Source organism: Seriola dumerili, unplaced genomic scaffold (assembly GCF_002260705.1).
Source record: "Seriola dumerili isolate Sdu_G_001 unplaced genomic scaffold, Sdu_1.0 BDQW01000018.1, whole genome shotgun sequence".
NCBI classification, from domain to species: Eukaryota; Metazoa; Chordata; class Actinopteri; order Carangiformes; family Carangidae; genus Seriola; species Seriola dumerili.
Genome location: NW_019174273.1, coordinates 4350916 through 4373761, shown reverse-complemented (window position 1 = coordinate 4373761; position 22846 = coordinate 4350916). Strand labels below are relative to the sequence as shown.

The 22846-nt window shown below is 41.9% G+C and overlaps 1 protein-coding gene across 1 annotated transcript in view; it reads left to right on the top strand.

Annotated features, from left to right (window-relative positions):
- Positions 1-453: 453 nt before the first annotated feature.
- LOC111232397 (guanylate cyclase soluble subunit beta-2-like) overlaps positions 454-22846 on the top strand; it is a 48570-nt gene continuing 26177 nt past the window's right edge. The window contains exons 1-6 of the mRNA XM_022759903.1: positions 454-675; positions 6381-6454; positions 6588-6682; positions 9434-9594; positions 10469-10568; positions 15794-16141. Coding sequence (XP_022615624.1) covers positions 454-675; positions 6381-6454; positions 6588-6682; positions 9434-9594; positions 10469-10568; positions 15794-16141 — 1000 coding nt within the window. The remainder of the gene's footprint in view (positions 676-6380; positions 6455-6587; positions 6683-9433; positions 9595-10468; positions 10569-15793; positions 16142-22846) is intronic.

Here is a 22846-nt window from a genome sequence, read left to right as displayed (position 1 = left end):
GATATCTTGGTGAGAAGGTGGGAGGTTGGGTATCTTACAAAGAAGTTGAAATTACAATTACAAGACCAATAGAGCCAAAACAGCAACGCCATCCAGCGAGCCGTGGCGGTGAATCAGTTTCCGAATGACCTCACCGGCGCAGTGTCACAGCAGGCCGAGCAGCGGAGTTACTCCCCGACTTCTGCCTGGTCCAAACTGTGGCACAAATTAATAATTAGCCAGGGGCGAACAAGAAGGAAGGAGGAGGAGGGAGAACGGACAACGGCAACTCACCACGAGGATGCACAAACCCACACAAGGGGCTTCCGGCAGGGCAGCCCGGTCCCCACGGCGACAGTGATCCAACACCTGCAGCAGAGAATGGACTGTCACTGCTGCGCAATATGGCACGCTAAGCAGGAGGGACAATGGCGGTGTGCATACCTGTACACTGCAGAACGAGCGTGCGCCACGATGGCCAACACGCCAAACAGCACTCCGGTGTGCGCACAGCCACACCACAATGGCTCCTCACACCTGCACCAGCCACACCACACCGCCACACCACACCACCACAGTGGACGAATGGCCCCGGAAGACAAGAGAGAGAGGCGGATGGAACCAGACCCCTATATAAAAGGTGTGGCCCCGCCCATCAATCAGTGGGACAAAAACCACAGCGCTGCACTAGGAGGGGCGAGGAACAGTGCACATGCTACACACGGACCAGTTTTTCCAAATCCTGCTGAGACATAAGCCCTTTAATTTTTGATATATTCTTAAGGTGATAGAAGGCTGACTTTGTATTTGTCTGGCTGTTGAAATTCAGGTCTGAGTCCATGACTACATCAAGATTTCTGGCTTAGTTTGTAGTTTTTAACATTATCGATTGAAACTGAGTGCTGATTTTTAATCGTTCTTCCTTGGCTGGAAAATCAATTACTTCAGTTTTGTCTTTGTTTAATTGACGAAAATTCTGGCACATCAAATCTTTCCTTATGGAACTCTGCATATCATTTTTGTCTGCTCAGATGTGTAATTACCTAATTTTCTGAATTTTTTCAGTGAAGAAGGAGGCAAATTCATTGCAGGCCCTGGTGGATAAAAGTTCAGGGGCTACTGATACAGGAGGGTTTGTTAGCCTGTCGGCAGCAGGCATGTGCATTATTTTTGTTTTTGGCCATGATGTCAGAGAAGAAGGACAGCCTTGCATTTCTCAGTTCTAAATTATAAATGTGAAGTCCCTCTTCCTAGATGTCATAATGAATATGGAGATTTGTTTTTTGCCACCTGCATTCAGCTTTTCGACACTCTCTTTTTTCCATTCTGACCAGTGTTCTCCACAGAGATCTTTTCTTACCAGAGACAACCTTCACCTTAGTGGGTACAATAGCATCAATAACATTTATAATTTTAGGGTTAGGGTTAGGGCACTAGGGCAGGTGCGGAAGAGAAAGCCTGAATAAATATTTCATTGGTGTTTTTAGTGATATACCGTTTTGTGTATTCTGTTTGAACATTTGTGTGCACGGAGATAGCACTCTCAAGGAAAATACAGGAATGATCAGAGAGAGCAACATCAGTCACCACAACCTTAGAAATGTTCAGACCCTTGGAGATGATTAAGTCCAGAGTGTGCCCCTTATTGTGTGTGGGCTTTGTCGCATGCTGCATCAGTCCATAGTTATCAAGAATATAACATAGTTCTGTAGTCCCTCTGTCCTGGGGGTTGTCAACACGGATGTTAAAATCACCAACAATAACTACAGTCAGTGTCAATACAGATTATAGATAGCAGTTCAGCAAAGTCTTCAAGAAAGGTAGCACAGTATTTAGGTGGCCTGTAGATATTTAGAAATATAGCTTGAGAGGAGGAATTCAACTGACGAGCCACATATTCAAAAGAATCAAAGTGTCCATAAGACATCTGTTTGCATTGGAGGGAATCATTAAACAAAGGACTTAAAGCTATTGGTGGAGGTGGATGCCGAGGGGGGTTTCGGGGAGAGAAAAAGGGAGTAGGGCGGGGTGTAAGTTTGGTCCCTGCAGTGACCAGCTCTTTCATCTGGTCAGTGAACTCCAAGAGGGGGGAGGAGGGGGAAAGGGTGATTGGAGAGTAGAGTAATCTGGATGGGGTTTGGGGGGGGTGAAGGGGTGAGTCCTCAAAGGTGGAAGTTGCTGAGGAGGGTGGAGACTCCTCCTCTCCTCCTCTTGTCACTTGTCCTTGGCAGATGGTACAGATGTGTGTCGCAGGAAGTAAAATAAGTTAGAGATGAACAATTTTACTCCTGACTTGTAAGGAAAAGTCCATCTGCCTTAAAAAGATATCGGCGGTCCCAGAAAAAGTTGAAATTGTGAATAAAGTGCAGTAAATGGATAGTACATGCAACTAAGAGCCACGTGTTCAGTGCCAACAATCTGCTGAATCTTTCAACTCTTTTCCTGCTTGTGGTAGAGGGCCACTGATAAACACCTCAGCATTCAGAGAGCTGACTGTGTATAACAGATCAATAAAGACTTGTTTCAGCACTTCAGACTGTTGTTTCACAACATCATTGGTCCCTATGTGCAGTATGAGGTTTTTCACATTTGGATGTGCAGCCATGATATGCAGGATTCTCTCATATCAGAGACCATATCCTTGGGAGAGCAGAGTATTTTTCTGTTTTTACTGCACATGCTTCTTAAATCTTTTACAGCACAGTCACCCAAAATCACAGTTTGAGGCCCAGGCGTTAGCTTTCCCTGTAGCCTTTCTGATTTACTCTCAGTCCTTACCCTGCTATGTGAAGATGAGAGGTTATCCAGGTCATCAGACAGAGATCCAGGGTCCTGCAGCAGTCGAGCAAATCTGTTCTCCAGATGCACACTCGGTTGTTGGGGAAGTTTCTTGTTAGTTCTCCCTTTCGCAGCTGTCCACGGTTGTGTCCTACTAAGAACAGGGGTTGAAGAAGCGCTCTGCCTGGATGGTAATGCAGGCCAGCCAGTTGCATCACAAATCTCAGGGCTCTGGGCTCTGCCTGTTACTCATCCTCCCATTTTCCCGGGAAATGATTTACTCTTAGGCTTTGCTCCAAGAGAGTTCCAGTTGGACTACAAGTTGTAGATTTATTATCCGGTTGACAGTCCTGCAATCTTCTGTAGAAGTTTGTGGTAGTTGTCCGTGGAGAAGGGAGGCATCTTGCTGCTAATTAGCTTTAGCTAAGTGCCACATTTCCCGTCACTGCAGTACAGGCTTGTGTTGCTGGTAGGCCTCACTCACATAGTACTGAGGTGGTCATAAAAATGTTGAAATATAGCTAATAGCCTACAATATCTACAAAAAATTAGTCCCAGTGATTTATAAGTATCCAAGAGCCTAATAAGTATCCAAGAGTATCCTAACCCTAACCCTAACCCTGCTCATAGGTTATTGCAGAAGAAAAACAAGAATATCAGCAGAAAAAATGCAAAGCACGAGTTAAATACTCGTGGTTTACAAAACACAACAAGGTAATATATATTAACAAACACAGTGATCACTGACAAACAGTTAAATAGGTGCAGCAGGCAACAGACAGGATTCCATGTTATTGTTCAGATGCCTCTGCCATAATGTAAGAGATAAATCAAGCAACTATCACAGTTAAGACTCTCCAATTTCAAGTTACATGCATTATGGCAGATTTGTGAGTTCACAGTTGATCAAACATGTCTTCTAAAAATACAACTTTTTTCACAAAAGTAAGAGCAAAGGCAAGAGCAAGCAGAAAAGCATCTGCACTGAGAGCAGTCTGTGTCCTGAGCCAATTAGCTGATTGGTTATAATAACAATAACACTTAATATTAAATAAACAACAATAATTAAATTCAAATTCAGTCAACATCCTTTGGCTAGGTTTATTGTATAGCCTAACTGCAGTGGGAACAAAGGATCTCCTGAACCTCTCTGTTCTGCAGCACAGTGAGTGATAATACTATATATATATATATATATATATATGTATATATATATGTATATATAATTACTATATTTTAATAATAATAATAGTAATTGTATTAAATGTGTTATAAATAAATAAATAATAATAAATAATAAATAGATAAATCATTTAAAATGCATTACATTTGAGATACAATTTCAAATAAAGATAATCCTTACAAAGTTATCAAGAAATCACAGCATTCAGTACATGTAGGATGTCAATGGTGATGTTGCACAACTGTTAAAAATGTATTGATAAAGAGATCACAATTCAAATTCACAAAAAGGACTTTGATTTCTGGAATTCTTCACCCAGTTCTCTTGTGAAGATTACTTTTCATTCAACAATCACACTGAAAGCTTTGCAAAAGATTTAACACAACTACAAATATATTGTAATTGTTATATTGCCACTGACTATGACTAATTTCAGCCATTGGGAATGTGTGACAGAAAGGGAGAATGGTTGTGGCAGACAAATTTAAGATTATTGAGACAGGCACCAGATGGTCTGTGATTGCTGCAATGTGTTTGACCATGCTGTTTTCAAAATCACTGGTATATTGAAGGAAGAGGCATGGGGTCTGTCTCATCTCTGGTAGACACCTTTGGGTCTTGTTGTTTGACTGAGCTTCAGCATGGCAGCTTTGACTAACTCATTAATTGGTGCAGATGGTGGAGGGAAGGAGGGAGTGGGGTCGCTGTGTCCCTGATTGTGACAGAGACATCCTCAGAATGCCTTGCATAACGTCAAGCAGAGGGTCAGGTGAGGGGGGAGACACAGGAGTTCTGCTGTTACAGCCTACCCCACTACTGGGGTGAGTTGTAACTGGAGATAGTGTTACAATGACAGGTAAAATCAATTACAGTACTGTGTGTATCTGTGTTTGTGTTTGTGTGAGCCTGTGTGTGTGTGGACTGTATTCCTGAATGTGCATGGGTCACATAAGGCTTCAATCACTATCTCAGTTGTGGCAAATGTAGATGGCTGCAAGGTATACACCTGAGGCTTAAGTTGAGTCATCATTTGATGGTTGTAACTATCCCCACCCCAAGCAGCCAATACATGGCTAACAATTCTAGCATGTGGGTTTGACGTGAGCATGAATGCAAAGCATAATCATGGTCGAAGTAACAGTTTTACAACTAACCCAGTGTTACAACACTTCCTGGTCTCTAACCCGGCGTTACAACACTCCCTGGTCTCCCCCTATCCCATGGGTGAGCCATGCTGATGTCAGCCATGTGTTCAGGCCAAGGAGTCTACTGAAGGAAAGTTGGAATGTGAATATGTTGCAATTGAGAGTCACTAAGTTTTTCCAGTAGCAGGGAAAAGATTTTTTTATGGCTCTCTGAGCAAGTTTTCCTATGCAGAATGTCAAATGATCCAGTGTGGATAAAAACTTTCATATTGCTTGCGTTTGTAGAGAGGATAGCTACTAATATCTGTTAGCTTCCTGACAGATGTGTCAGTCATGGTTACATTTTCAGTCTTTGCCATTTCTACACGCTTAGTTATTGAGTCCTCAATCAAAATACTGTCTGGCTCAGGTGTGAAGTTAAAACATTTCTTCTGGCCCTCGGCCTAGCAGTGGTTTTGGGGCTTTTTCTTGAGTTTTGTTTAAACTTATAAGCTTCCCTGTGTTCAACGTAATTAGCCAAGTAACTTCTGACATTCGGCTTAGCTCTGATTTTGGGGCTATTTCTTGGATTTTGGTTATCCTTAATGCTAGTGGTGTTATTTGCGTATCTAGGTTCAGCATCATTAGTACTGGTCAGAAGATCGTACCTGTGGTGCAATGAGAGTTCAGGTGGTGGAGTGAGCATTAGTGCTCTCTTATTTGATATCTTTCTGGATTTGCCTCTGCCACGGAAGACATAAGACCCCAGGTCCTGACTGGAGTGTATGATTTAAAGAACAAGCCAAAATTTTGCCCATTAGTTTTTGGGTACAATGATATAATTTACACAAAGTATGAAGCAAATCCAAGATAGTCAGGCAGGAAAATTTTCTAAAATTAAATTACCCAGTACATAACACACACAGCAACAAGTGTATGTTAGACAAACTAAAAACATGAATATCATTAAAAGCAAAAATTTTCTTTATACATCATTTAACTGTAACACAAATAACTGAGGAGAGGGGTGTGTAATTTGTGTTTTATTAGAAATTTCTTGTTTCAGTATCATATTAAATATATTCTGCTGTTAATTTTATAGTATTAAAGTTTGGCAATTGGCAAACAATTGTAAATATTGTGCGGAAAATTGATGTACTCTGTACTCTCTGATACCATCTAAATTCCTGCAGGACTCTCATTATTTGGTCTATTAAGGCCATGTATGTATTTTGTGATGACATGCTCTTTGAATTTGTGACACTGACTTGAATTTTAACACTGGTGACTAGATTAAATCTTTCTGTTCTTTGTAGTATGGATTTATCAACAGCTGCCTCCAGTCTCTGGTGATGGAGAGGTTTGGTCAAGATACCTGGGACAAACTGAGGTTTGGGCATAGATACACATATACATTATAAAAATATATATTAATGGGCAGAAAGCTTGTTGGCGTCAAGATGACAATTGTGATGTTCACAACTTTATGTAGAAATTTCATAAAGGTCATGTTTTTTGGATAGCTCTTTACCAGGGGTCCAGGATACCTTCATGACATATACAGTTTATGACGATATCCTGACACTAAGACTGGTGGAGGAGGTCTGCTCACTGCTGGGTAAGAGTTCAAATTCCTCTATATCCTGGCAGCAGCTCAATTATTTTTATCAATTTTGATGCCTTTCATTTCATTCATATCAGACTTCAAATTTTCTCACCAATATTTCAGAACAGTCTGACTAACTGAGATATTTTGTACATTTTGACACAAAAGAATTGGTCAAAGGGAAATTTTGACCTCATTGTGACCGCACTGTGGTACTTGGATAGATGATCCTATCCATAAAAATGTGATTACAGTCTGGCTAGTTAGGGAGTGTCTTACTGAAGAACATTGAATGTAAGGTCAGTGCAGTACAATAAGTTGAAATTGAATTACACTGTTTTGTTAAGTTGGAATAAAGTATAATTATTTCTCCAGACATGACACTCAAAACTGAGGCCAAACAGTTGGCTTCATGAGAATCTTGTTTCTCACAGTCTGAGACTTTTTTGCCAACTTTCACTGAGGAGAAGTGTCTGTCTGGTCTCATCTCAACACAGGATCTCTGGAGCACAGCCAGAGTTACTATTGGGTTCTTACTCACCTCTCTTACCAAGGGCCTTTTCCCTCGATTTCTCAGTTTGGCCGAGCTGCCAGGTTTAGGAAGAATCCTGCTTGAATCTAAATGTCGTTCATTTAAGAATGATAGAGAACACTGTGCTCTGAAGAACTTCCGATGCAGCAGAAACGTAATGGTTTCTGCTCTGATCCGCATTGTCAGTTGTGAGACCTTTTATAGACAGGAGTGTGTTTTTCCACATCATGTCCAATCAGCTGGCTTTACCACAGGTGGACTCCTATCAAGGTGTAGAAATATCTGAGAGTATCCAGAGATATGGAGGAAACTGATCTAAATTTGAACTGTCATAGAAAACTGTCTGAATACTCATGTCAATGTGATGTTTCAGTTTTTCCTTTTTTGGTACATTTGAAAAATGTCTAAGAATCTGTTTTCACTTTTTCATTATGGGGTTTAGAGTGATGAGGGAAAAATTAACTGGTATCGCTTTACAATAAGACTACCCTTATAAAGTATTTATGAATAGTTTATTACTAGTTTATCAATTAGCTCGTTAACACTTTATAAATCTTTTACATGCTGTTACAACACATTAGATAAGGAGAATTACCACCTTGCAGTTGTCTACCTCCACCACTCACACTAGTTATAGGTTACATCACTGTTTATCCAGAACATATAAAATATTAACCATTTGTGTGAAATGTCAATGTTGGCATTTAATTTTTACAACCATTTATTTATCAGATACAAACATTTCTAAGTAGTGAAAGTGTAAAACCCATCATCATTTATTAACAAGTTACTATTATTTATAACTGGTAAAAGGGAGCTTTATTACCAGCTGTTACCAGTTACCAGGTACTAGTAACTCATAAATAAATGATGTGTTTCACACTTTACAATAAGGCTTCTTTTACCAGTTATAAATGGTAGTAAGTCATTGGTAAGATTAATGAATAGTAAGCATCAACTCAATCTTGCCAATGCATCAATGGAGGAAAACTATGTTTTTACTTGTTTATAACTGTTTATTCATAAAGTGTTAACATCCAAATTGATAACTTAATTATAAACCATTTATAAATCCTTTATAAGGATAATCTTACTGTAAAGTGGTACCAATGAATTTAAGTGATATTGACATAACAAATTTTGAAAACAGTGAAGAGGTCTGAATACTTTAGCAATGCACTGTACTTTCCTAAGTTGTGCACACATCATGCTCATGTAAAACAACTTTTTATCTTATGAGCACTTTGAGAAAAAAACACGTACCTGTGTTTGTTTCAGAAATGTAGTGACATAAATGTGGAAACTTGTCATTGTAATAAATGAGTAAAAGGAAGAATCTCATAGTTATTGTAGATAATATTTTTGAACTTTCTTGAAAAATGAAAGCATGTAGGTGTCTGAGGTGTGAACCTACATCTATGTGTTGACGTGATAACTCAGGTGTTAACAATGTCCCTGATGAAATCCAACAGGTTACACCCAGTGGATGTTTATATAATTATTTAAACTCATGGCAGGTGCATAAAAAAACACGGATCAAACAATGCAGATGCATGCTGCAAGCTTCACCAGTTTGAACCAGTTTGTTTCTTTGAACAGAAGAGCTGCTACTCATCAAAAAGTGTTACTATAATTTGCTTGAAGAAAGTATTTGCTACAAATTAGAATTTCTTTGATTGTGCAAGCTTATTCTTATTCTTCTAGCCAAGCCTCAATGCCTAGAATGCCTAAAACTTTACAAGCCTCATTGTTGTAGCTGGTAAAAAATGGTATTCAGTGCTTCTTTTGGGGGTAATGATTCCGGTTCTGCTTTAATTTAATCCCCTGTGAATGATTATTAAATGCACACATTTTGTATTTGTTAGGCTCCACAATAGCGGCAGCTTTGTACATGATGGGTAAATTATTTATTTATACATGTATAGATCATATTTTGTAGGTACATGGATAGAGTGAGAAACAATGAGTACAGATGTGTAAGACATAACAAGAACTGTTTATTCAGGACATGTCAACAGGTTATTAAGCTCTTCCTAAGGGTCTAATTATCTAAATCTTTTGGGAATAGGCTGTAATTGAATATCTGTGTGCTACCAGTGTTGAAATAAGACAAACATGAGTGCTGGGAGGTCAGACTATGAAATGATAATTATAAATAGATATTATATAATTATATTTCATTAATATATCTATAATGTTTTTGACACTGTTCCTCTGTTTTGATGTTTCAGATGTTTCTGCTGATGTATTTCTGAAGCTCTTTGGAGAACATTTCTTTAATTTTTGTAAGCAAGCGGGCTATGACACCATGCTGCGGACACTGGGAGGGAATCTAATTGAATTCATTGGAAATCTGGATGCTCTCCATAGTTATCTGGCTCTGTCCTATCAGGTATGCTTGTGTGTTATTATTCCTATTTATATACTGATGAGATGGATGAGACTTTGGTCATAGCTTGATGCATTTGTTAAGTGTGTTAAATGGCTAAAAGTCTGTTTATAGTACTGTGTTTCTGGGAGCTAAATTTGCTGCTTAGCTATTAGTTGGCATACTTGCTAATGGCATGATAGCAGTTATGTACAGACTAGAGCACCAGAGCACCAGATAGTACACGGTGTGACAGTACAAGCAGCTTTTTCGATCTAGTTAAATTTATTCAAGATTAAGAAGCTTCACAAAACAAAGACAGAACTGATTAGGTTGACCTATGCTCTTGTACTCCAATCAGAATCAACCTGTTAATTAATAAGCCTGTGGACCAAGGGTTAAAGACTAAGAAAAAGCAGAACCTGTTTATGAAGGGGCTGATTTCAACAGTTCATGTTGTGAAGTCAAAGAGCTTAGTCAAAGAAGAGATGTTAGATGTTCACAATTGTTTTTATCCCAATCTTTTGATTTGACTATATTTGCTCTCACGTTTGTTTATTGTTTGCTCCCTAATACAAATGTACTAATTTGCCAGATGAGTGTGAGTGTGGTTATGCTCTGAAAGGAAGAAGTTAGACATCTTGTCTTTATCTCGAGCATAAATAAAATATTGAAGTTGTTGTCTGTTTTGTAGCATTTTACAGTTTTGGTTCACCTGAAGAATTGGCAGAGAAACACACAAAAGATAGATCCATCACCTCCCAGGCACCAATCCATCTCTACAGTCCACTTTTAGACATCTTGTACTGTGTGGGGTTGTCACTGCTTTCATGAACTGCCTTTGTAGTTCAAACTAGTATTCTTCCATTTTTTTCATAACTTGTTCCTGTTTCTTCAGGAAATGAATGCACCGTCTTTCCGAGTAGAGATGACAGATGATGGGAAGATGCTACTTCACTACTACTCTGACAGGAAGGGCCTGCACCCTATTGTACCTGGTATACCCACACATCAGTATTTAACATTTGCAGAATAAAATAACAAGACTTTGCCCTTTAACTGACAAACAGCCCACAATTTGGAGGGATTTACAGACCATCAGCAGCCATGTTGGTTCTATCAACTGTACACATCACATGCACACACACAAACACGCAAGTCCCACAGTTAAAACTGTCACCCTCCAACTCTGAACAAAAGCCTGTCACATCCATGGTCATTTTCTGTTGTGTTTCACTCCACCTGTGATAATGATAGGCATGACATTGGAGTGTGTGTGTGTGTGTGTGTGGCAGCCTGTATGTAAATAAAGCAGTTTGATATTGTGTTAATTTTAGCTATTTCCTGTTTGGAAGGGATGTCATTTTATCTTGTATGTATCCATGACACCAATCTCGTGTTCATTCAACTTGGAAATTGTTGGTACAGTGGGAGCAGTTAACTTAATATTGTTCATGACAGTCAAAGCACCATAGAGAGGTGTTTCAGAAAGAGTAACTCCACTCTTTGTTTAGCTGAATTCTCTGGATAATCAGCACTTGTGACAGATTAGAAAAGACTCATGTATGCAAATCAGAACACAGCTTCCTGCATTAGCATTAGAAAGCATGATGAGCATCAGTGGAAAAATGTAATTAATAAGCTTTATTTCTCTTCATTAGAAGTAAACACAACACATGGGCCTGCTGTTAACTGTGCCGACAAATAGTAATGTTTATCACTATAAATAGCATGGTTACTGACACTCCCCCACAGACACACACTACACTCGTAGTAGAAATATTATCCCAGCTACAACACAGATACCTGCAAAGTTACTCCCTCAAGGGACAAAAATGTTTTTCTAGTAGCTCCACCACACCATGGTAAAGGATTAGGGCCACATGTGAAATTTATTTTATTTTTTTTAGAATTTTAATTTTAATCTCAGGATTCTGAGAAAAAAAGTCAGAATTCTAAAAAAATAAAATAAAATTAGAAAAATTCATATGTGGTCAGTTTTAGAAAGTCAGAATTCTGAGATTAATTTCAAAATTCTGCCTTTAATATCAAAATTCTGACTTTAATCTCAAAATACTTAGAAAAAAGTCAGAATACTGAGAAAAAAGTCTGAATTCTAAAAAAATAAATAAATTTAAAAGAATTCCCGTGGCCTTATTCCTCTTCCATACCAGACTACCTGTCTGTCCAGCAGAGACAGAGGGCCCTATCTTACACCAGGTGCAAAGCACAAAGCATATTTCTTTGCTAGTTTCAGTAGTAATTTTTATGACATTTAAAGGGGACATATTATGCAAAATGCACTTTTCCATGGTTTTCTATCAGTAATATGTGTCCCCGGCCTGTCTAAAAACCCCCCAAACATGAGAAAAGTCCATCCTCTCCGTCTTTTGCTTGCTCCACCTTTCAGAAAATGTGTGCTCACACAGGCCAATAGGAGATTTTCCCTTGATGTCGTCATGAAGGGAAATAATACCTCCCCCCAGGTGGGTGACACTCCCCGAGCTAGGTGTGTGTTCCGCCCTCTGAGTCCGTCTTGCAGCCGCTATCGTTTACTCCATCGCATCACCAGCTCCAGTTAAACTATGTCGAAGGTACGAGTGAAGCACGCTAGTTGCTCAGTTGTTGACTGTACAAACCAACACAGAAGTCTTTTTACCCCCTACGTCGGAGGATCTGAAGACCCGGTGGATTTGTTTTATTTTATTTTTGATGGACACTTTAGGAGTTGTAGCGGGCTAACCATTTCACGTCGGACTGCTTTCTCAACAAGGGCCCGTACAATGCAGGATTCGCTACATTCTGAAGATAAAGCATGGATCAGCACTGACTGTCCGAGACCCAACTTCAAACTTGGGAGCTGTAAATTTCACCATTTTATGTTGCTTTACTGTATGTACACGAGAGCCTGTTGCATGTGTTGTTAGCATGGCAGCTAATGTGGCTAACGTTTTGCCTCATCCACACAGCCGGGCATTGCCGGGTACAGATTGTATGCAATTTCTCTGCTTGGTATCGCTGTGTGACGTTGATTAGAGCCACCCTGCTAACTTTATCACACTTGAAAGGCGTTTTAACTGTCTGTAAAGTCAAGCCAGTAAAATTCAGACTAAACATAGGCTTTGCAGCAATTGGCATAGGTGTCTGGGCCTGTTTGTTAGTGCTGTGAAAGTTAGTATTGATAGTCATGCCTTAGATGTCCGTTTTAATGTTATATCATGTTTACAGATACAGTGCCTGTAGGCAATATCTAGATGAGCGCAGAGTTACAGGGAAAATGTGTAAGGAGATAGTCTGTAATACACATTTTTTGCATTTTGCACATATAGTGAGCTATTTGCAGCATTTACAAGCTATTGACAACCCAATTTACACATAATTGCGTGCATTTGTTGTTAAAATTTTTGCACCACTTGCAGCTGTTGCCATAACTACACATTTGAGGAGATGTTGGTGTAACCTCTGTTTTCTCTGTTCAGGCCAGCACATCAAGTGCATCTATACAGCTTCCTGCAACAAGGTATTTTGCATGCCAGACTGACCCACTGTAGGCACACAGTTATCCTTGAAGATTCTTCAGCCTCACATCAGAAGTACAGGTCTGTAGCCATCTGAAGTGCATCTACTTTTGATAAACCTAACAGTCATTTATCAGTCTTGGAACGCTGTGCAGGTAAATGAAGCTGTGGTTACTTAGAACTTGTGAGAGTGTGTAGGCTAAGGTTTCTGTCAATATTAACATCTTTGATTTTCTCTTTACTCTACCTCCGGACTCTACCTGGCTGCCATGTACTACAATGAAAATGCTGACCGACCACAAGCCCAAACAAAAGAAGGTGAACCACTGTTCAAGGTCCACTTTCCAAAGGCCATGATGGGAGAATGCAGAGCTAAACCAGTTAAGACTGAGCCGACATTCTATAAGTGTTATATTATTTTATTTTTCAACCAAAAAATGTTTTGTACACATTGTATTAAGTATTGCACGTATAATGTTATGACAGTTCCACCAACAACAAAATACAGAAAAGAAAATGTCAGGAGGTAGTTAGAAACAGACTTTCAATCATTGTTTTGTAAAAAAACAACAAAAAAGTGAAAAATGTAAACAAAATCTTTTGTGTTTTATCAAACAGGGTATGTGGTGGACCTCATATTTGAAAAAGTCTTTGTTGACCTGGGACCATACACGGAAGCTGCTTTGGCCATCCCCATCTCAGAGGACCTCACGGCACAGTTCTAGCGGCCTGAGAAGGAGTACGTCAACTCCTATGTGTCCCAGTTCTATCATTGGGCAGTCTAAAACTCATGTACCGGCCTGTGGTGTCAAGAAACTTCGCATGGGTGCGTGGACCACGCAGGCTGGAATGACGATCAAGATTCTGCGACCAAGGAAGCCCTAGCACCAGCCCACAAAGCTCCAGATACCTGTACCGACTAAAACAACTGGACAGGGCATTTAGTCTTGCAAACATATATCTATGTTGTGTCTCACATTTTTTTTTATGGATCCAGTGAATCCTACAGTTTTTTTATTATCACTGATTATAAGTGCCTCATTTGATGTAAATAAATGCTTGATTATTACTAAAGAAATGACTCCTCTGAATTCATATATTATATGCACACTATCTGCTGATAGAAAAACTTTACAAATCAAAGAGCAGCCAAACTAATTTATTTGAGGGTGTGTTATTCCGTTTGTGGTGTGTTATTACCATTGTAAAATTATGTGCACTGAAGTAAAACGACTGCCTAGCATCTTTTATTTAGATTGAAACTATGTTTTTACAAAGAAGCAAAACGTACTGGTGTATTCCTCTCAACCATAAAGTACTGTAGTCAGCGCAGTACATGTTGCAGGCATTCTGGAGGGAGTACACATTGAGGCAGAGCGGCTCCAACCCAGGACACTCCCATAGCCATCTGGTAACCTACAGTGAATTACAAATGGTAAATGCTATGGTTTATTATTAATGTAATGTAATCAAAACAAATTACTGATTAGTTTGTCTAGTGAGAATGCTACCTGTGGTATCTCCTAGCAGCACATATTCTCAGCTTCTGTGGGCATGGTTGCACAGTTTCCACAGGAGCACCTATCCAAAATATAGAGAAAAATGGTAACATTCACCAGAATATAAAGCTTATGAAATTCAAAAACTGACAAACAGTGGAGCTAAGGTGGGTAGGAAGTAAGTTTGGCTACATATCAAGTGCATATACTGTAACATAGGTAATTTATAACATGTCACTTATTGCATATAATGTGGAGCTTGACAACAGTGTAATGTAGAAAACACTGCACAGTCTCGTCTTTGACTAAAGATTAATGTTGCTGACAGACATCTGATTTACAGCTTTCATTGTAATGCACAAAATAAATTTACTACATAAAGGAAGATGTCATGATGAGCATCTGCTCAAAACATGGAGAAAAATTAATAAAAATCAAAATTATTTACTTTGTCAGCATCTATTAAAATATCTGACTAGCCTTGACATTGAACACCTGTAGCAGTCCTCAGTCAACAAACATTTTCATAGACTGTAAAAGTATATCTAAGGAGGCATGACAGATAACTACATTACACAATTCACAACATTGCTTATTTACCAAAAGAGCTCGCAGTAATGAAGAGACAGTAACAGTTAGCATTAGCTACCTAGCTACATGTTAGTAACTGTGTGCCAGCACACATTAACAAACTGAAAATGTAATGTCAAAATACACAAAATTGGTAGAAGCTTCAAAGACATGTTTTGGGGACCTCTGAGACTTATTTAAACTTGTTGAAAAGGAGCATAATATGTCCCATTTAAGAACATGCTCTAAATGTACTTGCATACTTGCACCACACTAAAGTCCATGTGCTTTGGAACGTTAAAATAGAGCCTAGAGGGTTTGCAAGGAGTTTCTCAGGGCTGTTAGAGCTGACTATTAGCTCTACCCATCTGTCCATACTATACTGAGTGGTGGTCAGTCTCCCCCTTGTCCCTGACCCTCCATGACACACTATGTAGCTACAAGGCCTCACTTCTTACAGTTGCCATTGATGGCAGTTACCTTTTAACACGACCATTTAAATATCTATGAACAAAACCTGTGCATATTCACGTACCTGCAGAAACTTTATTCTTCAGTGCACAACTAATGAATCACTGACCAAACACTGATCTTTCATTGCTGTCCTTAACTCCTTTTTCTTACCCTACCCTGCAGGTATCATGGAGGCGGTTGCCAGGGAGTTCTTTGACAGCAAAGTGACCATGGTGGTTCTAAACCAATCAGAGGAAGATGAGCGAACAGGGAAGAAGGAGCATGTTGTGTTTCTGGTCAAACAGATCAACCAAGTACAAAAGACTATAGACCAGGACTACCCCAGTCATAAAGGGGTGGGTATCTGTGCATGTTTCTACATGTACTGTATATATACTATATGTACTATGTGTGTCTCATTGTTTGTTCCCCAGGAGGAATTTTTGAAAAGTATGAAGGACAGATATGTGTCACTGGCTGAGAAGAAGAGTGGCTGGGACCTGATCAGAGCTGTGGTCCTCACAGAAAAAGGTTTGAATTTATGATTTTATAAACCTGTTCTCTTGACCTATCTACAACCTGGGCTGTAGATGCTGCACAGAAGTACCTTACAGACAGCTAAACATTTGAGGAAACAGTCCCAGCTTGTAAGTTCACCTAAAACCTAACTAAACCTAAAAGTGTTGTAGGAAAATGTGTATTTATGTTTGTACAACAAGAAAAATGTTGCAATGCAAATTAACTCTAAACCTCATTAGAGTCTGTTGATGCCGAATCGTAACCCAACCAAATGCGACTTTCTGAGTAAGTTAACTATACAGACTGTGACAAATTAAAAGAGACACCATCATAAAGTCTCTGAACTCTACTGGAGGATCAATACCATTCTTCATAAGCATAAAGTAGCAATGGAATGACTTGGGTGTCTGCACTGACTTGGGTGTCTGCACTGATTTGTCATAAAATGTGATCTGATCTTCATCTTAGTCACAAATGTAGACCAACACAGTGTCCCTAAACTAATATAATACAAACAATTATAATATTTTGTGGTTTTACTGAATATAGCCATTAAACATTTACAGTGTTGGTGGAAAAAGTAAGTGAACCCTTTTAATAACTGGTTGAACCTCATTTGGCACTAATAACCTCAAACAAGAGCTTCCAGTAGCTGCTCATCAGACCTGCTCAATGTTCAGGAGGAGTTTTGGACCATTCCTTTTTAAGGAACTGCTTCAGCTTGGACATATTCTCAGGATGTTTGGTTTGCATATTTTTCTTCAGGTCATTCTACTGTATCTCTACTTGATTAAGGTCTGGGCTCTGACTGGGCCACTCCAGAAGGTGGACTTTCTTTGCCTGAGGTCATTCTTTAGTAGATTTACTTTGATGTTTAGGGTCATTGTTCTGCTGAATCACCCAGCTTCTCCTGAGCTTCAGCAGATGGATAGCCACCCTGACATGATGATGTTGGGGTGTAGTGTGCAATGCCCTTTACACCCCATATAGAGCTGCAGGTTTTTCCCAAAATGCAACCATAGTTTCTTCAGTCCATAAAACATTTTCCCAGTAGCACTGTGGAGTGTAAACATGCTCTTCAGGGGTGCAACAATGTGTTTTTGAAGCAACGGCTTCCTTTGTGGTGTTTGTGGGATGACACCATGCACCATGTAACCATGCACCACGATGTATATGTGGTGTTCTCATGAACAGAGATGTGAACCAGCTCTAATGATTCCTTTAACCCTGTAAGGCCCACTGTTGCAATATTACAACGTCACATTTAACCATCCTAAAAAAATATCTCTGAATGTTTTTTTTCTTCTAAAAACCACATTTTCATAGTGAATGGGTCCTATTATTTATCCTCACAATGCTATTGGATAGAATACGTGTTTATAGGTCTGGTCATCTGACCATGCAAATTTTTCTCTGAGCTCATCTCCTTGTTTCACTGGACTGGATTTGGCAAGATTTAAGAAAGTTAATTACCTGAAATATTTTTTTTGTGTTTATTAGAATATTTAGAACATGTAGATGTTAAGTTATTGTGGAAATCATTCATCAAATTTGATTTTGAGCTTGTTGTGTTTATGTTGCAATTTTACAACACTGGGTCTTTGTGCTAGCTACAATGGCCTTTGCACCTGACACATTACATGGACACAATGAACTTCTCACTTGTTCACATATGGAAAAAAAATAACATTAGAAATATAATATATGCATTGATGGACTGTAACTAAGTTCAATATGTGTTTTATCTGTTATGTTATTGTAGTTTAGACCAGAATTGAATAAATGACTTAACTGATTTTTGGTATTTGAAACTCTAGATGCAGATCAAGTTTTAAATGCTGCAACAGTGTTGGTGAGGGTAGGACTGTATGTGGTTGGAGGTGGTGTTGCTCAGGCAGGTCGGTTAGAACCTGATAAAGTGCAAGCAGTCTTCCTTTAAACCTTTAATGTGCTTCAACTTTCGTACAGGATCTCTCAGAAGGTACAGGCTCGTGTGTGTGTATGTATGTATGTATGGTCTGCAAAGAAATAAAGAAATAAATAAATGACTACATTGTATTACAGAATGATTCATATTAGACATACCAAACTAATACAAAGCATTACACACATCTCTGTATTATTAACTATCTACAGAGGTTACTCTTTCCCACTTAAAACTGCATCCACCTCATGCTAACTAATGCAAGTACTTTAGCTTTAGCATCACGCCATAGAGAACACAGGGATACTAAATCTCCGCTTAGCGGTTAGCTAAACCAAACGTCCGCCTAATGCGACTCATTCTCAACATGACAAACTACGACATTAACTCAATATAAACACTTACTTGTCATCAGGTACGCACAAGTGATAACACACACACACAGACAAGGCACTGACGACGTCTACTAACTGAGCACTCGAATCTACTGACTTTGCTGCAAAGGCAACAAACTTAAAACGCGCCACTAATGGCGGAAACTGGCACTGTATATGTACGTAATCACCGTTGCCAGGCAACATCAGAATCAACAATACAGTCTGATCGGCGGAGTCTTTTGTACAGCCGCCCCCGAATTGCTGAGGCAATTCGCTCATCAGAAAGACTCAGGCCTCTAGAGAGACTGCAAGATCCTCCGACGGTGACAGATCTCCGGTGTCATCTGAATCCGGGATTGCTGGGAGCTGGATGAGCCGGGCCACTGGCCGGGTGTAGACTCTGTCCTTCACTCAGACATCAGCCGAGCGTACATGACCGTCTGCGCTCTGATGAACCTCGACGATCTTCCCAATAGGCCAACTCGCTCTGGGGAGCTGAGGATCAACGAGCAGTACCACATTACCCACAGCGAGGTCTCCGGTGGTGGCATGCCACTTCTGACGGAGCTGTAGGGTGGGCAAGTAGTTCCGGATGAAGCTTGCCCAGAACTGGTCGGCCAGAATTTGGCAATGCCTCCATCTTTTCCTGGTTAGGCCTTTGTCCATGGGGTACACTACTTGAGGCAGTGCACCCTCAGTTCGCCCCATTAAGAGGACATTGGGTGTGACTGGGTCCTCATCAGCTATACTGGAGGATGTATAGCCTAAGGGCTTGGAGTTCAGGATGGCTTCAACCTCCAGTAGGACAGTACGAAGCACTTCCTCCGTTACTGACTGAGCTCCTATAACTGTGTACAGAGCAGTCTTTGCTGATCTTATTTCACGTTCCCAGGCCCCACCGAAATGTGGGGCTGCCGGAGGGTTAAAGTGAAAGGCAATCTTCTGCTTTGCGAGAAGCCTCTGGATCTCTGGATTCATACTAGCAAAGGCCTCACATAGCTCCTTCTCGCCAGCTTTGAAATTGGTCCCCTGGTCGGAATAGACCTCCACTGGGGTCCCTCTGCGAGCAATGAACCTCCTCAATGCCATCAAGTAGGAGTCTACATCTATGCTGGGTAGGAGGTCAAAGTGCACAGCGCGGGTGGTGAGGCATTTGAAGATAATCCCCCACCTTTTCTCTGCGCAGCGACCTAACTTGATCTGAAACGGCCCAAAACAATCAACTCCAGTTGAATAGAATGGCGGCTTGAAGAGCCGTAGCCGGGCTGGTGGTAGGTCTGACATCTTAGGCACTGTGGGACGGTCCTTCCAACGGCGGCACTCTGGGCACTGGTGCTGGACGCGGTGGACGGCCTCCCTCCCTCGCAGAACCCAGAAGGTTCGTCTCATTTCTGCATGCACACGCTCTGGCCCCGGATGACAGAGGCGAGCATCATAATCCCGGATCAGGAGCTTGGTGACTGGATGGGTAGGCTCTAAAACTATGGGGTGTATGGCACTGGAGTCAAGCACCTCCACTCTTCGCAGCCTTCCTCCCACCCGTATAATTCCTGCAACAGAGTCCAGCTCTGGAGACAAGGTGAGTAAACGACTGCTGCTCCGCACAGACTTACCCTGTTCTAGGTGATTCAGTTCTTCTGGGAAGCTGTCTCATTGTGCCTGCTTGATCACCAGCATCTCTGCTTGCTGATAGTCTGAGGCTGTAGGGGGAGCAGACGGTGTGGCCGCCCCATGACGCTCCTGCACAGTAGCCTCGACTAGATCCCCCCAGCAGGTATACTGTCCCGCCGTGGCGACTCTGGGTTGACTCACGGTTGATGTCAAACAACAGAAGACAGACTTACGGTATTCTGCAGGATCTGGGTCGGCCTCTCTAGATGGTCTTTCAGGCCATACCTCTGGTCCCTTGAGGAGGAAGGGTGGCCCCTGACTCCATCGATTTGGCAGTGCCAGCTCTTCCAGCATCTTGCCCCGTGTAATGTTGTCGGCAGGGTTCTGAGCTGAATCTACGTAGCGCCAGCCGCTAGAGTCAGTGAGTTCTTGGATTTCAGAGACGTGGGTGCCCACGAAAACCTTGAAACGGCACGATTCAGATTGGAGCCACGTCAGCACTGTGGTGGAGTCTGTCCACAGTATGGTCTGGTCTATGGGCAGCGTGAGCTCCTTTACCAGCAGATTGGATAACTGAGCTCCAGTGAGGGCTCCACAGAGCTCCAATCGGGGCATGGATGTCTGTCTGCGCGGAGCAACTCTTGATTTCGCCACAAGGAATGACAAGTGGACTTTGCCCTGTATGTCTTCTGTTCTGAGGTATGCGACAGAGCCATAAGCTTTCTCGGACGCATCGCAGAATATGTGGATCTATCTGTTGCGAACCTCTATCTTTGATGGCAGATATGGTAGAGGCAGTGATACACGTGGCAGCACTTGGAGCTCTGTCTCCCAGTCCTTCCATTCTTGCAGCACATCTTGGGGAAGAAGTGGGTCATCCCAGCTGCGTTGTTTAGCCCAGAGACGCTGGACAAGAGTCTTAGCACGTGTTGTATATGGGAGAATGTACCCCAGAGGGTCGTACTGCCGAGCAAGGACTTTGTACACATTCCGCATAGTCACTTGTCCATACTTAAAGGGTCTGTGTTTGTATCCGAGCGTGTCAGACTCCCAGTGCCAGGTGAGTCCGAGGGCTGATTCTGGGTGGTTAGCATCACCCTGGGAAAGCCAGTGCTCCAGGCTGGTGGACCTGGCTTCTTTGGGTAAGTGGCTCATGGCCCTTGGGCTATTGCTAGCCCACTGGCGGAGCTCGAAGCCACCAGCAGCTAACAAGGCACGGAGTTTATCGACAAGCTGTTTGGCCTCTTCAACGGTTGACACGCTCTGTAGGCAATTATCAACATAGAAACACTGCTCTACTGACTTCCTCACATCTTCCTTGTGTGAACTGTGCTCCTTGACATGTTGCTATAGCGCGAATGTCGCACAGCATGGGGAGCAGGTTGTGCCAAATGGCAAGACTTGCCACTCGTACACATCTGGGGGGTCTTCTCGTCGCATGTCTCTCCACACGAATCTGAGGAGCGCTCTGTCTTCTGGCAAGAGCCTGACTTGATGGAACATACTGCGTATGTCGCCACTAATGGCTACCGCACCCTGTCTGAAGCGCAGCAGAACCCCGAGAAGAGAGGCCCCCAGGGTCGGTCTGGGTAGTAGCGCCTCATTCAGGTTGAGGCCTTGAAACTGGTATGAGCAGTTGAACACTATGCGGTTCTTCTCATTGTGCCACACTAAGTGATGGGGGATGAACCATGATTCACCCTCTGTTGGTAAATCAGGGCTGAGCTTCTTGACTGACCCGCCGTGGACCAGCTTGCGAATTTCCTCACAGTATGCCTCTGCAAGCTGTGAGTCTCTTGCCAGTCTCCTCTCTGCACTCCTTAAACTTGGCATGACAGCTTCTTTAGTTGCTTGAAAGAGGGGCATTGGGCTTTTGCGCAGCAGGGGGGTAGCATACCGGAAGACTCCATCCACTTCCACACGCGTCGTCTTCGCCTCCAGCATCTCCACAGCATCTCGATCCTCCTTTGAACGCATGACTGTCTTGTCACAGCGAAATGGCAGCACATCGATCTGCCACAGTTTCTGAATGTTCGCCATCAGCTCAGCGGTCTGCGGAGACACAGTCGTGAACAGGCACTGTTGCTCTGGCAGAGCCTGCTGAATTAGCCTGGCAGGGCCTTGTAGGGCCCATCCCAGCCGAGTATGGATAGCAGCAGGTCCGCCTGATGGGCCCAGTCTCACTGGCTCGACTGGGGTGAGTAAGTGGGGGTGATCAGCACCAATGAGTAGGAGGGGCTGGACATGATCAAACTGCGTGAGGGGCAGGCCTACCAGATGTCTGTACTTCTTCTGAAGGGACATGATTGGGTAGGACTGCTTGGCAAGACTGAGACGCTGTGAGGTGAAGGCTTGAGTGATTCTAAAGCTTTTCTTTGTCTGAGCAGCAGGGAATAAGTGGAAAGACACGCTACTTCCCCTGAGCACCTGGACGTCCTGCCGTATGGTGCGCAGGTTCAGCTCTTCAGGGGTGCCTTCCAGCCCTAGCTGTTTGGTGGCCTGTGGAAGGAGCATTGTGCGCTCCGAGCCGTCGTCGAGCACGGCGTATGTTTCCAGCTTCTGGTTGCGATGGCTAAGCACCACTTTAATCACTTTCAGCAGGACTCTAGACGAATCTGATGGCCGGTCAAGATAGAGAACCTCTGTGGCAGTGCTGACTAAGCAGGTCTCCTCTTTGGGTGGCTCAGGACTGTCTCTCTTATTGACCTCATGGAGGACCTTTAAGTGTTTGCCTTGGCACACGTCGCATAGCTTCTTAAAGTCACACTGAGCAGCTTGGTGTGACCTTGCACAGCACCAGCATCG